General features: G+C 37.6%; 1 protein-coding gene and 1 pseudogene across 2 annotated transcripts; one reads left to right on the forward strand and one right to left on the reverse strand.

Annotated features, from left to right (window-relative positions):
• The first annotated feature begins 4,207 nt into the window (after positions 1-4,207).
• PTAC16 (plastid transcriptionally active 16) lies at positions 4,208-7,407 on the forward strand. Its single transcript, XM_086561408.1, has 5 exons — positions 4,208-4,792; positions 5,332-5,787; positions 5,898-5,966; positions 6,434-6,492; positions 6,631-7,407. The coding sequence occupies exons 1-5, from the start codon at positions 4,388-4,390 to the stop codon at positions 7,163-7,165; spliced, it is 1,524 nt and encodes a 507-aa protein (XP_086417534.1). The 5' UTR covers positions 4,208-4,387; the 3' UTR covers positions 7,166-7,407.
• Positions 7,408-11,988: 4,581 nt separating this feature from the next.
• Positions 11,989-12,585, reverse strand: LOC147499619 (large ribosomal subunit protein uL24z pseudogene; annotated as a pseudogene). The gene has a single exon (XR_015195972.1). The product of XR_015195972.1 is annotated as a large ribosomal subunit protein uL24z pseudogene (transcript).
• Positions 12,586-15,862: the final 3,277 nt, after the last annotated feature.

A 15,862-nucleotide genomic window follows, 5' to 3' on the forward strand; every position in this document is an offset into this window, starting at 1 on the left:
AATTTGAACAAAGAGGGAAGAAGTGGAGAGGGCGACTCACCCGCTAGTGAGGAATAACTCGTCAAGCTCATTGTTTTCTCCTATTTTTGGATGAGCTGAGAAGTGAAAAACTCCCGCTTGAGTTCATTTTTTTTTTTCGTATTTCTTTGTTTTTTTCTTAGTTTCTAACATATCTCTAAACGTCACTAAATATCTGCATAAATGTTAGAAAATAATTCAACTAATTTAGCAACGGTTGAGAGTATTGCTAACGGATTATAAGTGTGATTAACTTCGTAACGGATGTGTAACTGTTACTAATGATAAATTCTAACTGTGGCCAATTCACCCAAATGGTGTAGTGTTAACTTCCCACTAACCACACAACAAACCATACGCATAATAAAAAGGCATTTAGTTCCTCCACGAGGCGCCTTAGGTTCTAACTAAACTAATAACCAGCCAAGCATATTCTATATTTACCGCATTTCATGCTCAATTACAAAGTGGGTCGTCTTTGCCCAAGTAATTAGTTTGACCCACCCTTATGCAAAACCATATACAATCATCTGTCTAAAGATATATCATTAACCAATATATTACCATAATTATATTAATTAAGGCTTTCTTTGTGTGTCCCTAAAATCACTTCGTATATATGTCTTACCTAGTTTCCCTGGCTACCACAATCGCTTCCCAACGCTGAACATGTACATCCACATGCCTCCCCTTACATAATGAACCACTCCGTGCGTAACTACTTCGCGGGCGGGATGCGCGACACCGTAACCCTCACACGAAAAGCCATTATGTAAGTACTGCCATTATTCGGCATAAAATATCGTGCGTCTCGTTCTAATTTTGTGAACGGAATAATCAAGTCACTATTCGGCTACGCCAGAAGGGCCATTCAGATTCACTAAAACGCCAGAAGGGCCAATCACATTACTTACGCTCGAAGGGCCATTCAGATTCACTAAAACGCCAGAAGGGCCAATCACATTACTTACGCCCGAAGGGCCATTCAGATTCACTGAAACGCCAGAAGGGCCAAATCCCATGAGTTTGGGTAGCTAGGTTCTAGGATTTTTGTTACGTAATTTATTCAAGTGTCATACCTTTATAACTCATAATAATTCCACTATATCACGCGAGGTCAAATACCTTATTGCATTTAAGCTACAATATTTAGAAATATCTCAATTATATCTCAGTAACCACTTTCATTCTTTCACGCCAATGTATTATCATCTGATAACGCCACACTCCGTGGGAAATATCCACAAATACTCTACTAGCATCTCGGATAAAATAATGTAGGGTTTATACATTTATTTCTCCACAACTATTGCATTTAATATATATATCCCAACATATTATATAATGTCACAATTGCTTCAAAACGTATCGCATAATATTTTTATAGCGTTTTAGGAATATTATATCTCCTAAAGTTTCTATCTCACACGTGTCAAAATATACACAATATCAACGTCAAATCTTTTCTTAGATAATGACAACCAAATTTATACAAGCTTCCACAAAGATTTTAGCATTTGATTTGTCCATACAATTTACAACATAAAACGTAAAGACAATTAAACAGTCCCCCACGGTCCACAATCAAATCCCAAAAATCTAAAGTCCATGAATCTAAGTCCAGATATAATTTAATACTCATAAAAAATATATATATCTAAGTCTTATAAAAATTCCCCGCTTGTTACGTGCCAATATATTATATGCTTTACACACTACTCACGTCAAATCTTAATTAGATAATGACCAACCAAATTATACAATTTACGACAATATTTTATTACTACATTTGTCTATATTCTTAAATATGTGAAAATCTAGAAAAAGTCAACATTCCACAGTCAACGGTCAAAGTCAACGGCCAAAGGACAAAGTCAACGGTCAATGGTCAAAGTCAACGGTCAATGGTCAAAGTCAACGGTCAATGGTCAAAGTCAACAGTCAACGGCCAACGGTCAAAGTCAACACATCATTGTCAAAGTCAAACTGTCGTTTCCATTATTCAATGGGTTCATTAGCCATGTAGCCGTGGGTTCGTTTTAAGTAAGGCAAAGTCGTCCCACTTCATTCGCACATGACTAAGGTAATAGTTATGGTCATGGTTCGGACCCAACTAGCCAAGCCTATGACTCAACCAAAGATTCAAATAATGTTAGCCGGATTCAACATAAAAACCAAACTAGAAACCGACCCAACAATAGATTTAGCCCAACTAGAAATATCTAGAGAGAACAGATCCACTTAAAACAATAATGGCCCAGCCCACAAAAAAAAAAAAAAAAAAAAGAGAACTGGTCCATGTACACAAAAAATTAGAACGGCCCCAACCAAAAAGATTAATATCGGCCCATCACTAAACAAAATAGAATCGGGCCCAACAACTAAAATAGAATCGGGCCCAAACAAAACAAATAGAACTGGTCCAAACTTAACAAAACTGGTTTGGCCCAACGATTTAAACCGGCCCAAGTAACTGATTGGTTCGGCCCAAGGCCCAAACCGATCATCTTCTCCATCAGTTCTCTCCTCCACCACCACCCAAAATCGACCACCACAATCTCCACTCGCCCACCCATTTCAACTAACCGAAAATGAAGAGGGTACAAACCCCCACCACTTTAAAAAACGTGAATCCTCAATTCTTGAATTCAACATCTCGACCAAAACTAGATCTGAGACCGTTCGCCATTAATGGCTTCTACCACCTCCGACAGCCCCCCATCCAAATCCAACCTTCAACCATACATCAACAACCAACTATTTAACATCACAGTATAAAAAGTGTTCAAACAAATCCATCAGGAAAATTTGCTCCTGTGGCTTGGCGACGCCATTAACGCCTTTCCAGAGCTTCGTCCGCACCACTAACAGTTTACCCAACTCTCCAATACTCTAACACCCACCAATACAAACAACATAAATAAACTGGTCGTACGATTCATGGGGCTCGCGCCTCCATTAACGGCCTCCAAGCTTCCACAGTCCCAAGGCACATTATCACAGTATAACATAATACTAAAAGTTCAAATAGAGATACTGGGCGATTTCTTGCTGTGGGACTCGCGACGCCGCATTGACGCTCTGTCGAGCTTCAACAATTCAAATAAAAACTAAAAGATATCGACAGAACTAAATAACTATAAAAACTGGTCGGAAACACTCGATAGTAAATTCGTAAATACTAAACAGACGAAAATCATAGTTTATGAAATTTGTAAATTCTAAACAGACAAAAATTATAGTTTTAGTAGTGGTGAGAGATAAACTCTACTCACCATTATTATTATTTTTTATTCTCTAAAAACCCTATTCTCTAGAACAATGTGATTATATCTTTCAAACCCAAGCTCAACACGCACTTCGGCCCAAAACCGGGGCCCACATATCCCAAATCCAATCCAACAGATTTTATATAAATAATTAAATTAATTAATTAATAAATAATTACGTATTTTAAATACGGGCGTTACAGATATGGTTGTATTCGAATCTGAATTCGAAAATTTATACCGATATTCGAACCCGTATCCGAAATCCGACGAATATTAAAAAAATTATCTGAATCGGATATCGGATAATATCCGATCCGAGAATTAAAATTAATTAAAATTTTATTTGCTTTGAATAATTCATTTTACCACTATAAAAACTAGTATAAATATATATATATATATATATATATATATATATATATATATATATATATATATATATATATATATATATATATATCATTTATTATTATTATTTTGTTATTATAATTTTATATTATTATTTTATGATTTTATATAATATTTTATACAATAAAAAATAAATAAATAAATTATATATTTTATATATTTTGTTATATACCAATCCTTATCAAATGACATCCACACCCTTAGAGAGTGGTGTATAATGTCGGATAGAGTTCACAAGATCAGCGTATACATGTCATAGATGATTTAATTTGAATTTTGTATTTCTTTAAAAGTCACAGGGTATTTATGTAATTATCCTGAAAAGTATTAGAGTTTTTTCATTTATATTGACAAAAAGTATTACGGTCAAACTCAATTGACTTGGAAACATCTAGATGAAAGATAAAGCTAATTGGCCTAAATTCGGGAGGGTGGAAGGGGGGGGTTGACCAAAAAGATAACAGTTGACTTTGGTTGGGTATTGTAAGTCAATGTTCGTACCATGCATCACTGTTGGTTCTCATGCTGGAGCAGATAATATATGATATGACGTGGCCAAATTTAAGAGGTTCACAAACCACACTCTCCATCCAGATAATCTCAAGCACAGAAATCACATCTGTTCCCACTCATATCTAAGCACAGAAATTAATTCACGTCACTTGAAACTTGTTCTAACCATAGTATTCATGGCTCATAGTCTCACGTCCAATTCGTTTCTCTTCATCACCACTCCTCATTCAAAACCAAGTCACAAGAACCAAAAGCTAAGGGTATCTGCCCAAGGAAGTAGGCCTTCTCCCTCTGCATCATTTGGTCTTGGCAAGAAACAAGGACTAGAAAATGTTAATGGAGTCTTTCAGGATTTGGGAGGGAAGATATCTGATGTCAAGTCATTGATACCAGTTAGTAAGTCATCTCCTCTAGGCAACTTTAGACGTAAGGATGGGGGGACAGTGTTCGTGGCTGGTGCAACTGGTCAAGCTGGCATTCGTATTGCGCAGACTCTCCTGCGTCAAGGATTCACTGTTAGAGCTGGTGTGCCTGATCTTTCTGCTGCTCAAGAACTTGCTCTTCTTGCCTCCAAATACAAGGTTAGCGCAGCGCTTAATATATTTCAGATTAAGAGCAGTTCTGAATTTGTGCGCAGCGCAATTAGCTTTTATTTAATTTAATCTGACTTAGTATTCGAAAAAAGAAAAAGAAAAACGAAAAACATGTAAATCAAAGTTAAGCATAAACGAGAAATTAAACAACTCATAACATATATAACTCATAGCATATTAAGACGAGATAAGTTTCACTTTTGGAACAACTGCTATCAACTCAATTAACAGATTATGTTTCCTAAGTGAGGTGCTAGGTAGCTCTTTGGCTAATGTCATTGTCTTTGAAAGGACTGTCTAGCTAATGTGGTATGCATTTAGGACAAATGGAGGATCATGTAGTACATAAGATAGATTGGACCAGCTGATAGCCTGATGAGTGATCATTGCGAAGTAAAGTCATATCAATAGCAAACAGGCGAAGGGGAAAGTGGTGCAATAGTTTGTGGACCTACGAAAATGCAGAACAACGAGTTCGAAAACTCATCAAATTATTTTTAACATTTCCAAATTTCTCATTATGGCAGATCATATCTCCTGACGAATCGAAACGTCTGTTTGCCGTGGAGTCCACCTATGAAAAAGCAGAAGCCATTGCGAAAGCCATTAGCAACGCCAGCAAAGTTGTGGTAACAATTGGTCCCACAGAAAATGGCCCCAGCTCCGAAGTTACCACTGCCGATGCCCTACAAGTCATCCAAGCCTCTCAGCTTGCAGGTGTTGGTCATGTGGCAATTATTTATGATAGTAAATCCAATTCGTCCCCATCCACGTACAGTGTACTGGGTGGGATTTCGTCATTCTTCAGCAATATGTTTGCAAAGTCTCAACCATTAACAATAACGGAGTTTCTGGAGAAAGTGGTGGAAACAGATTTGAGTTACACCTTGATAAAGACTAACTTGACAGAGGATTTCTCCCCGGAGAGTTCCTATAATGTCGTGGTATCGGCTGAAGGGACCTACGGTGTAAACGACTTCAAAGTAATGTAATGTATGCGACAATGATTAATAATTTTTATTTTTTATATATTTAACTAATTTATTTATTTTGTTTCATCTAATAGACTGATAATCGTGCTGTTTTGGTATAGGTATCCAAGTCACAGATAGCGTCACTTGTGGCTGATGTCTTCTCCAATACTGCTGTGGCAGAAAACAAGGTAATGTTAACTTATAGCAATCCCTAATAAGTTGCTGGGTAATCCAAGTGTACAGTCCTCATTCATAACTCAATTTAACCCTATTTAAAAAAGACTGAAGGATAAGCGCATAAGCTTCCATGGTGAAAATTCCTATTATGACATATATACTGTTAATCTCTACAAGTGGAATCAAGTTGAACCGTTTCTGACTACTAATTAATAGAGCTTATTGTGAAAACATTTGGAGATGTCTTGCGGTATCTGCTAAAGAAATTGTGAGCACCATTGCATACGCCTTAACTATGGACCAGTTTGTTTCCCATCTCGTATATATTTTCATTCATGTATGTTTTAGTATACCTTTAATATGTTTCTCTTATAAAGAATTCAATCTCAAAAGTCATATGATTTTAATTGATTTACATGCATACGTATGCTATTTCTAAAATGAAGTGAATGCTAAGATTTCAATAATGTTTGTTCAGGTTGTCAAAGTTTCTACTGATCCAGCAGCACCATCAAAACCTGTGGATCAACTTTTCAGGTAACTGCATTTACCTACTACCTTCAATCATTACTATATTGGGAAAAGTTTACACAAACCATCAAGTGTGTGTCTGCTACAGTATTGGTTATTTATTTGTTTTTAGGAAGAGGTTTAATATCTTCCTCATGATTACAGCATTATTCCTGAGGATGGGAGAAGGCAAGCTTATGCTGAAGAATTGGCAAAAGCCAGGGCGGAGGAGGAAGCAATAAAAGCCTCTGAGAAAGCCCGTGAAGCAGCTGAGGCAGCAAAGAAACTAGAAGAAGAGGTGAAAAAGCTTTCCGAACAAGAAGCTAAAGCCAGTAGCCTTGCAGAAGAAGCTCGAAAGAAGGCAGAGGCTGCAGGGACCTCTGTTGAGAACCTGTTCAACAAAGCGAAAGATATGAGTGCAGGATTTTCTTGGAAAGAATTCAGCTCACAGATAGCAACTGCTGTTCAAACGCCTGATGAAAAACCAAAAGTTCAGATTGCCACTGTACGAGGTGAGGCCAAGGCTCGCACATTGCCAGCCAAGAAGGCAGTCATCAAACAAATCACCCCTAAACTGCGCTCTTTGACGCCAAAGAAAGAACTGAAATCAAAAGCAGCACCAACAGAACCCAAAAAGGAAGTGAAGAATGTGTTTGGTGGTCTGTTTAAGCAAGAAACCTTCTACATGGACGACGATTAAAGAATGAAGTATGTTTTGTGCAGGCTATTTTTGTTTAAAATGGTCCAAGAGGGTCTAAAATGTCTTGGAAATGTTGGTTTTGATATTTATTTGTTCATGTTTCTCACGAAGATGATATCTTTATTCCTTGTAATGGATCTTATTTTATCGGTCTGTCTCTAGATGTTCCATCTGTTGAGGCTGTGAAAAGAAGAGATAGACGATTAAATGACTAAGACATTAAATATCACTTTGAGCAGCAATCATTGGTTGAGTTTTTGTAATAATTTGCACCATCTAAAGCTCTGGTAAGCTTATCTGAACACATTAAAGTCCAACAACTCTGCTATCTCATGGTTGATTAAACAGACCGAGACGTCATTTGTCACTGAAAAAGCGTCGGTATTAGTGTATAAGGAGTGGAAACACTTTTAGTAAAGATGGAGCAAATTGCATATTTCCTATGTAGATCAACGTCTATATGTGCCCTGTCAACGAGTGTTGGACTGGTTTGCTCCCCCCCGAACAGACCAAACACCTAAGAGGCAAAAGATACTGTGCCATGTCAACTACAGAAGGAGCCAGGTACATACTAAACTGTGAGCTGTCGATGGAGGCATGTCTAATGAATGCATGTACATGCTATTAAACTACTTCTACCATGTGTGATAGAACTGTTAAATTACATGTTAGTGGTGATGCTAAAAGAGTTGTGATATTGATATATTGAGAGAAACCAAGAAAAAGAACAATGGATTGAGAGATTGGAGATTGATTAGAGTTAGAGTGATTGAGTTGAATTATTGTTCTCTATCCAGAGTTACACATTTATACTTGCTTGGGTTCCTACTTTAGGTGTGAAATAACCAAATTATTAGATATGGATGTTCACACTTATAAAAACATGGGACTTTACATATATGATATATTTTAATAGGAGCATAAACATGTAATTCGTTGAACAACGTGTCTTTGTGATGCTTAAAAAGAGCCTCTGAGGTAAACAAACATCAAGACTTTTTGTGGTTGGGGACAGCCAGATTGAAGTTAATTTCCTTGAGGATAGTTACTTTTCGGTTTATTTTGTGCTCAAGAAACCCTTTCTAGGCATAAGTTAGTTAAAGAGTTCTTCGATCAAAAGAATTTAAGCGAGAAGTCACTCTCTCCTTAAAGTTATTTATTTTAGGGTTAACTAGTATTACTCCTACTAGATGAGCCAATTATGATTTTTTCCCCGATTAGATGGGGAAATCTAGGTCAAAAAAAAAAAAAAAACACGGTCAACCCAAGTTGATTTTTTTTATTGTGTGTACTTAGGGGAAAACCCTAATTTCCCCATCTAGTTGGGGCAATCCTAATTTGCTCATCTGGTAGGGGGGTAATACTAGTTAACCCTTTATTCTATTTCTAATCAAACTCTGTTGTAGGATGAAGATCGAAAATGCAACCCTAAAGAATGTATAGAGAGTATGGATCACTTGACGTCCTCTGTTCATAGGCTTCCCCTGTCGCTCTTGAAGGTAATTTCTCTATGGCATTTTCCCCTTTACGAAATGATCCCGTCATTGAAAAGAAGTAGTGCCTTTTAAAGAAGAAAATGAGTAATATTCTGAAAACTAAAAATTGAATTGAAAAACTTATGATTATTACATCAGTTCTTGTATTTATACTACTTTTACAATCACTACATAAATTGGTGACTAGACATTCTGTTACACCTAACTGATTTTGATTATGACCTTTTGTTATTCCTAACTAACTCTGATTCTGTTGTAACTGTCTTGAGCTGACATGGCTAGCATCATTTGTTACATGTTCTCCGTTACCTTTGAGATGAATTAATTATCTTAATTTCTCCGAATAATGAATAGTAACTTTGTAGGCACAGCTCATTTCTGGTTTTATACACTGGTAGTTGAAATAGCGAAGCTTTTTTTTTGTGTGCAAACTTAGTTTCATCGTTTTCCCAAAATAGTAGGTTATATAAATTATAAACTGCCTGACACTCATTATGTAGGCCAAAGATTCCTCAACGTCATCAGGCTTTGTTTCTAGCACACTTGCAGCCCTCGATGGCATTATCACCGAAGCAAAACTTGTAAGGACAGCTCTTGGGAGTTCTCTTCCTGTTAGCTCGTTAGCTGAAGCGGACACTGGACCAATTGGTGAAACTCATGCCTTGGAGCCCACAGATGGTTGTGGGGTTCCAATAGTGAAAAACTGGACTCTCTTTCTGCTGCTGGATTTGAGATAGTAGAGCTCCTGTTTCTTTTTTTTTTGCTAAGGGTAATTGGTTGTATTAAGGGCATCTTCAATAGGGGTGTAAACCGTTATAGAGTGGAAATTTTACACCCCAAATGCCAAAAACTCTTTCAATGGGGTGTTAGGGCATCTCCAATAGAGAGTGTAAAATTCACATCCACATAAGCTCCACATAGATGCCATTAGGATTATATACTCTATCTACCTCCTAAGTAAATAAGGTCTATATTTACACTTTATAGCTCTTTTAATGGTAGGTGGAAGAAAATGTGTAAAAACAGATAGCGACGGACTTAAATTGTCGTTTATTTAAAAATAAAGAAGAGTATCAGACTTGGCCCATCGCAATGATATTAAATAAATGTTGAAATGTGTTGAAGTGACTTCTATTTTCACTCAAACCCATAGCGACGGACCGGATCTGTGGCAAAGCCATTTAATAATCTTGAGACGTGATTTCAAGTGACGTCCGATTTTTTTTTTCTTTGGGACGTGTGTTGGAGTGTCGTCCGGGCTATTTTATCAACTAATAGTGGGATGGAGAATTTCCCACCCCCTCTATTAACTGATAGGCTATTACATACGGTTTAACACCCCCATTGGATAGAGTTTTTTGACACTTACGGTGTAATTTTTTTACTCTATACGGTTTATACTTTCCATTGGAGATGCCCTTCTACCGTAGGTAATAGAGTATTAGTTGATAGAGAGGCTGGGAAATTTTCCCTCTCGCTATCAGCTAATAAAAAACCCGGGTGACACTCGAATAGACGTCTGAGTAAAAAAAAATTTGGACGTCACTTGGAGTGTCGTCCCTATCTATTTCTAAAGTTACAATTTGAAAATTTTAAACTCGGACGACACTTGAAGTGACGTCCCACTTAAATTTAAAGAGAGACGTCACTTCAAGTGTTATCCGAGTTTAAAATTGAATTTTTTTACGCTTCTCCATTGAAAACAATAGAGAGTGAATATTTATGGACTCTACAATAATTTACAATTAGAGTTGTAAAATCCTAATGACACTTAAGTGGCGCCTATGTGGAGGTGTAATTTTACACCCTCAATTGGAGATGTGTTGGTGAGAACCTTGAGTAGGCTCTCCAACATTACAATTTACAAGAGCTCCTGATTCTGGCAGCTCAGACTTTGAAAGAGGGCTTGATTGGAAAGGCCTCTGAAGATAAAACCAGATGAATCCATTGTGTATATGTATAATTGGCAATCCGTTGTAAATAATTTCTTGTGAAAATGTGTTTTGATACGTACTCCCAAATGTTTGCTTTGGCCTAGAAGGAAGAATGGAATGCGTATAGCAAAGGAAAACAACAGTCAGCTGTGCCTGTGAGTTATATTAGATTGAAATGTAAATTAACTTCGCGACCTGAATGTGCGTATTCTAAGTGGTCGAGTGAGTGAATAACACTGAATATACGTTCGTTTCACAATAGATTAATATCTCAATTTCTGAGTACTATTTTCTGTCTTCATCAACAGTTTCTCTGTTCAATTTCTCACTCATACAGAGAAGAACAAAATCGCAAATCTCATAAATGAGAAAGAAACTCTCTTCATTTACAATTGCCGACTTCCCTGAAGAAGTTCAGCTCTGCCGTTGGAACGAGCCTCCCTTAGTCAACAATTTAAGATAATTGTTTTCTTCTACTTGTGAACAATTCACTGTTACGACGCTACCTTGGCCAATGAATCGTTCTTGGGGAACACAACACTACGATATTAGAAAAGGGAAGAAGAGGATATTCAAAATTTGGTGGTGTTCAAAAATGTCTCACATGTCAATTTTACACAAAGCATTGCTCTCTAAAGTCTAGAACCTAAAAACCATCAATCAATTAACCTTCAACTAGAAGTGAAGCCTGAATCAAAACCAACTGGTTCTATAATTTTGGGAGCTGATCAACAGAGAAGCAAAGATCTGGAGATTATGACCAGCCAGTTGGTAAAATCTTAATAGAGATAAGCAAGCATTCAGACCAAAGATCAAGTTGCAGAAAACACAACAGAAATCGATACAAAATTAAAATAGCAATCACTTGATCATTACTAAAACCTAATGCTCTTTCATACCAAAAGAGAACCACTTGAAACCACAACTCCACTTCTCCGGCAAAGAAGGGGCACTTGGGAACCAATGCCAAGTTTGCCTAGCACAAAGCCTCTTGGCCATGTATAGTAGTGTAAACATGCTGATAATTATGGGAGCAAATGTACATGAACTTCTTGCACATATCTCTAACAAACTCCCAATCTCCATCCATTCTCTTCTTGTTTCTCCTCCTCTTAAACCCCACAACTTCATGCTTCTTAATATTCCATGTTTTCCGATTCCTCCAATCATATACAGTTTTTCCCATCACCAGCATTACTCACCAATCTAGCAAATGTAAGCTCACCATTACCTGATAGGCTAATCTCTCCAGTTTCCGCTCTCCAAATCAAACGCCACAAAGTACAATCATTTCATCGGATAACTGAGAAGTCTAAACAACTTATTATTTAGATCATTTGTAACTAACATATAAAGCTACATTATCACATCAATATAATAACACTATCATCCATTACGCATTCAACATAATTGATTAAAATAACAGCAGCACATAATCCAAAATTAATAAAACATCTAAGTAAAAACATGAAAAGTAATAACCAGAGTGAGTCAATCAATCGACGTTCTGCATAACATCCTCAGTAGTAAACTTAGTCCCCTTGTCCTTGTCAGCAGCACGACCCTTGGCCTTACGTTCAAGAAGAGACTTGCGATCCTTATCAAGCCTCAACTTAGTGACAACAACTTTGGATGGATTAATACCAACATTGACAGTTGACCCATTGACTTTCTCACGAGTGATTCTCTCAATATGAATGACCCACTTACGACGGTAAACTTGAACTACTTTACCTTCACGTCCTTTGTATGTACCACGAACGACTTGGACTTCATCATCTTTGCGGACTGGGACAGAACGAACGTTGTATTTGCTACGGAGATCTGTTGATAGTGGGGCAGACATTAACACGCGGCGAACGCTGGATGGTGCCGTGAAATGTGCCTTGCGGTTCTTGCGACGGGAACTCGTCACTCGAGGACTGAACTTCATTGTTCTGGTGACTCTGCCGCTGCTCTGCTCTGCTTTCCTTCAGGGGAGAAAATGAAGAAACGAAATAAGTATGTTTTTATATTGGTTTCATCTCTAGGGTTAGGGGATGTTTGTTTGGGCTTTTGTTATTTGGGCTTACTCGTAGAGATTCAGAGTGTGATGGATGTGCTGTTCTTATGGGTATTTTGACTAAACCCTAGGGGTGAAATTTGGGTCGGGTTAGCCCAAGCCCGATGAGCTAAAACCCAACTTTTGTTGGTCCTGGGCTAACATTTCAGTTCCGTAGTTGGGCTTCATCTTATAAAATTAAATAAGGGTTAGGCTAGAATATCAAATAACTGAAAAACCCAAGCTCGTGTGCATATATCTTCATTCATTTTATTCCGTTATATTGTTTTCTTATAGGGATATATTTTTGACAAAAATAAGGTTGAAAATATCCATTTTAAAGAGAATAATAGAATCATACAAATTATTTTTCTTTTTAAATAATCAAATCCCTTTGATTTCATTATAATATTACAATTTTGATGTTATTTATCTCCTAAAAACCCGAGAAAAATACCAACCCGAGTTGGGTTTGGGCTCACATATTTTGGTCGGGTTAGGACTTGGGTTGAAGCATAAACCCGCCCACCCCCCGTCCCCCCAAAGTAACAATCGTCACAAAAGACACCCCCCCCCCCCCCCACTCCATCTTGATTCCGTCTCAAAACTGTCAGGTAATCGTTTGCTTTTTCAATACCAAATTTACCCTTACAACTAGTCATTAAGATTATATCCCTATTTTACCATTATACATCCTTTATAAACAACCAACGACTTATTCCTCACCAAACACACAATTGTGCTGAAATCCTCTCTCATGGCCGTGGTTTTGATAAGGTCAAATCAACTTAATCCATCTCACATTCTCTTGCATTATTCATCTTACCTCTCACTTCCTTCATTTGTCATCTTATTTCCTTGATTCGTCTGAACTCGAATTGGTCAGTTGAGTAAAATCAAAATGCTTTACTAAATTTGGGAAATAAAGTTTTATTGTTGTTCTGATTTTTGAGGTACCAATGAGTTACGAGAAAGGAATGTCATCGAGAAGCAAAAAGGGTTGTTTTAATTGTGGGGAATCTGATCATTGGAAGGTTGATTGTCCTTGGCATGACATCCGTTGTCCTAAACCATGATGTCCAGAAACTACGAAGCTTCGTTGGAATGAGCAGGAACATAGCAAAGGAAAGAGGTTCCTTATTGGATGCAATGGAGCACCAAGGTGTAAGGGTTTCATGTGGGTTGATGATGTTGCTATAAAAGGTGTTGTAAAGGATAAAACTATGAAAGGCATTGTGAAGGAGGTTGAGAGGCAGGTGCCGACTAGCAAAGTCGATAAAACCTTTAGGTGATGATACCAGAGGTCTGGGGCTCGAACCTCGCTAGCATCAAAGAGTTACTGATCTTATTTATAATAGGCTTGCCAAAAAAATGAGGTGGAGAACCCCATGGAAGGTGGGAAGTGAAGCTAAGCATTGATGGTCCTGGTGGTATTAAGATGCAAATTAAAGGCAGTGTATCTGATGTTACTGAAATTGAAAAAAAGCTATCACTTTAATGTAACTTAATGGAAGTGACCTACTTTATTGTTACAAGTGATCTACTAATACTTGTCATACACACATAGCAATATATGCACAAAATTTACAACAAACCAAACTTGAAGATCCAAACATAGCATTGACACTAGTGTTATACAATCAAAAAACACATAGCAATCAAAACATAAGACGACATAGTAGTGCTTCAAAAGCGAGCATTGTCAAATTGTTTAAGTGAAAGCATAAACATAACACTAACGACATATACAAAATGCTTCCAAAACATAACAGCAAAGACCTAATTAAACTATTTTGTGTAGTCTCTGCCTCTGAAGGTCCACAAAAAGAACAAGATGCCTTAGTGGCCTTCCACTTGGTGTTATAGGTGGCATAAGAGTCATGGCTGGTATCTATAACACTAGCCTTACATGAGATTCAATTGGTTGTAACTGACTTGATTGACTGGGTTGTTCAATACTCTGAAATGTCATGGTAGAATGTGTTTGCCTTGATTGACCTGTCTCAGCACTGACTATGGCCCTTCTTCTTCCAGTTGTGTCATTTCCCTCACATTGACCACTATTGGTTCTACATCTTCCTCTTCCAGTTCTGCCACCTCCCCCACCCTCACCACTATTGGCTTTACCCTTTCCTCTTCCAGTTCTTCCTTTTCCCCTACCCTCACCAGAATAGGCTCCAGCCTCAACAACATTTCTTTTCCCCCTTCCTCTTCTAGTTCTTCCACCTCCCCTACCCTCTCCAGCATTGCCTCCACCCTCATTAGCATAGGTCCTAGCATTAGCAGCATTTCCTCTACCCCTTCCTCTTCCAGTTCATCATTTTCCCTACTTTCACCAGCATTAGCTATATTGTCACCAGCATTAGCTATATTGTCACCAGCATAAGCCCCACCCTCAACAGCATTGGCTCAAGCCTCACCAGCATAAGCCCCAACCTCACCAGCATTGGCTCCAGTCTCACCAGTTGCTTTTCCCCTAACCCTTCCCCTTTCTTTGGCAGCTTGAAGTACTTGGCTTTCATCTTCAACATTAATTGGTTTATGTATAAAAGGATTAAGCATTGCCTTTGCTCTTGGTCTCCCACCCCTTCCTCCTGCAATGGGTAAATTCATATTGCCACCCACCTCACCATCTTGACAAGTTCTAGCATTATGCCGCCCAAATCCATCACAGCGTGAGCACCTTGTTGTTGTAGTTTTATCTTCACCTCTTCTTCTATTAATCATTGGCATGTCAGGCTGCCTCTGTCTAAATCACAAAAAATTAAAAATGATAGGATAAACATAAAACATATTAAAAGGACAAACAAAAAAGCAAAAGATTGTACTCACCACTGGCCATTCATCTTCATGCAAATAAGGGGTGATGCGACTACTGCAAGCTCTTCTATAAGTTTCTACAATGAAGTAAAGGCTACAATATCTAAAAACAATAAAAGTAACTCAAGTAACAACAACTATTCATAAAAGTAACAAGCAAGCATAAATAATGTAGGTAAACTTTACTCATTGAACATACGACAATCTCCTTGGCTTGATGACGACCCCTGGCGTGAACACATACAATCCCTATGACTTGCCATTCATTACAATTACATATTTATCTTTGCAGATCTACGTACCACCATTTGTCAAATGTATGAGTTACTAAGAACTTCCCATTATTAGAACCACCCACATGAAGATCACTAATTTCATTTTCTCTTTTCCTAATAATTTCCATCAC

Source organism: Coptis chinensis, chromosome 5, assembly GCF_015680905.1.
Source record: "Coptis chinensis isolate HL-2020 chromosome 5, ASM1568090v1, whole genome shotgun sequence".
Taxonomy (NCBI): Eukaryota; Viridiplantae; Streptophyta; class Magnoliopsida; order Ranunculales; family Ranunculaceae; genus Coptis; species Coptis chinensis.